A 747-nucleotide genomic window follows, 5' to 3' on the forward strand; every position below is an offset into this window, starting at 1 on the left:
GCGTGTGCATGGTGTCGGACTTCTTCTACCCCAACATGGGGGGCGTGGAGAGCCACGTGTACCAGCTGTCGCAGTGCCTCATCGAGCGCGGCCACAAGGTCCTGGTGGTCACCCACGCCTACGGCCACCGCAAGGGCGTGCGCTACCTCACCAACGGGCTCAAAGTCTACTACCTGCCGCTGAAGGTGATGTACAACCAGTCCACGGCCACCACGCTGTTCCACAGCCTGCCCTTGCTCAGGTACATCTTCGTGCGGGAGAGGGTCACCATCGTCCACGCCCACAGCTCCTTCTCTGCCATGGCCCACGACGCCCTGTTCCACGCCAAGACCGTGGGGCTGCGGACGGTGTTCACCGACCACTCGCTCTTCGGGTTCGCCGATGTCAGCTCGGTGCTGACCAACAAGCTGCTGACGGTGTCCCTGTGTGACACCAACCACATCATCTGCGTCTCCTACACCAGTAAGGAGAACACGGTGCTGCGAGCGGCCTTGGACCCTCGGATAGTCTCTGTCATCCCCAACGCTGTCGATCCCACCGACTTCACCCCAGACCCGTCAAGGAGGGATGACAGGACAGTAACAATTGTGGTTGTCAGTAGGCTTGTTTACAGAAAAGGTAATGGGGGATAAAATATAGTTTATTTTGTGGTTGTTCTTCCTTTAGAAAAGTCTTCGTTAGGTTAGGTATCACTTAGGCTGTATCCGTGGTATGGATGGGATTTTAAATGGGAATTGGGAAGTGGTG

At 56.6% G+C, this 747-nt stretch overlaps 1 protein-coding gene across 1 annotated transcript; it reads left to right on the forward strand.

The window, feature by feature from the left end:
* Positions 1-6: 6 nt before the first annotated feature.
* LOC103797647 (N-acetylglucosaminyl-phosphatidylinositol biosynthetic protein) lies at positions 7-618 on the forward strand (the record flags this gene model as incomplete). The annotated part of the gene is made up of 1 exon (XM_009069874.1): positions 7-618. A coding segment is annotated over exon 1 (610 nt), but the record flags the coding sequence as incomplete, so codon positions are not given.
* Positions 619-747: the final 129 nt, after the last annotated feature.

Source organism: Acanthisitta chloris, unplaced genomic scaffold (assembly GCF_000695815.1).
Source record: "Acanthisitta chloris isolate BGI_N310 unplaced genomic scaffold, ASM69581v1 Scaffold45260, whole genome shotgun sequence".
Taxonomy (NCBI): Eukaryota; Metazoa; Chordata; class Aves; order Passeriformes; family Acanthisittidae; genus Acanthisitta; species Acanthisitta chloris.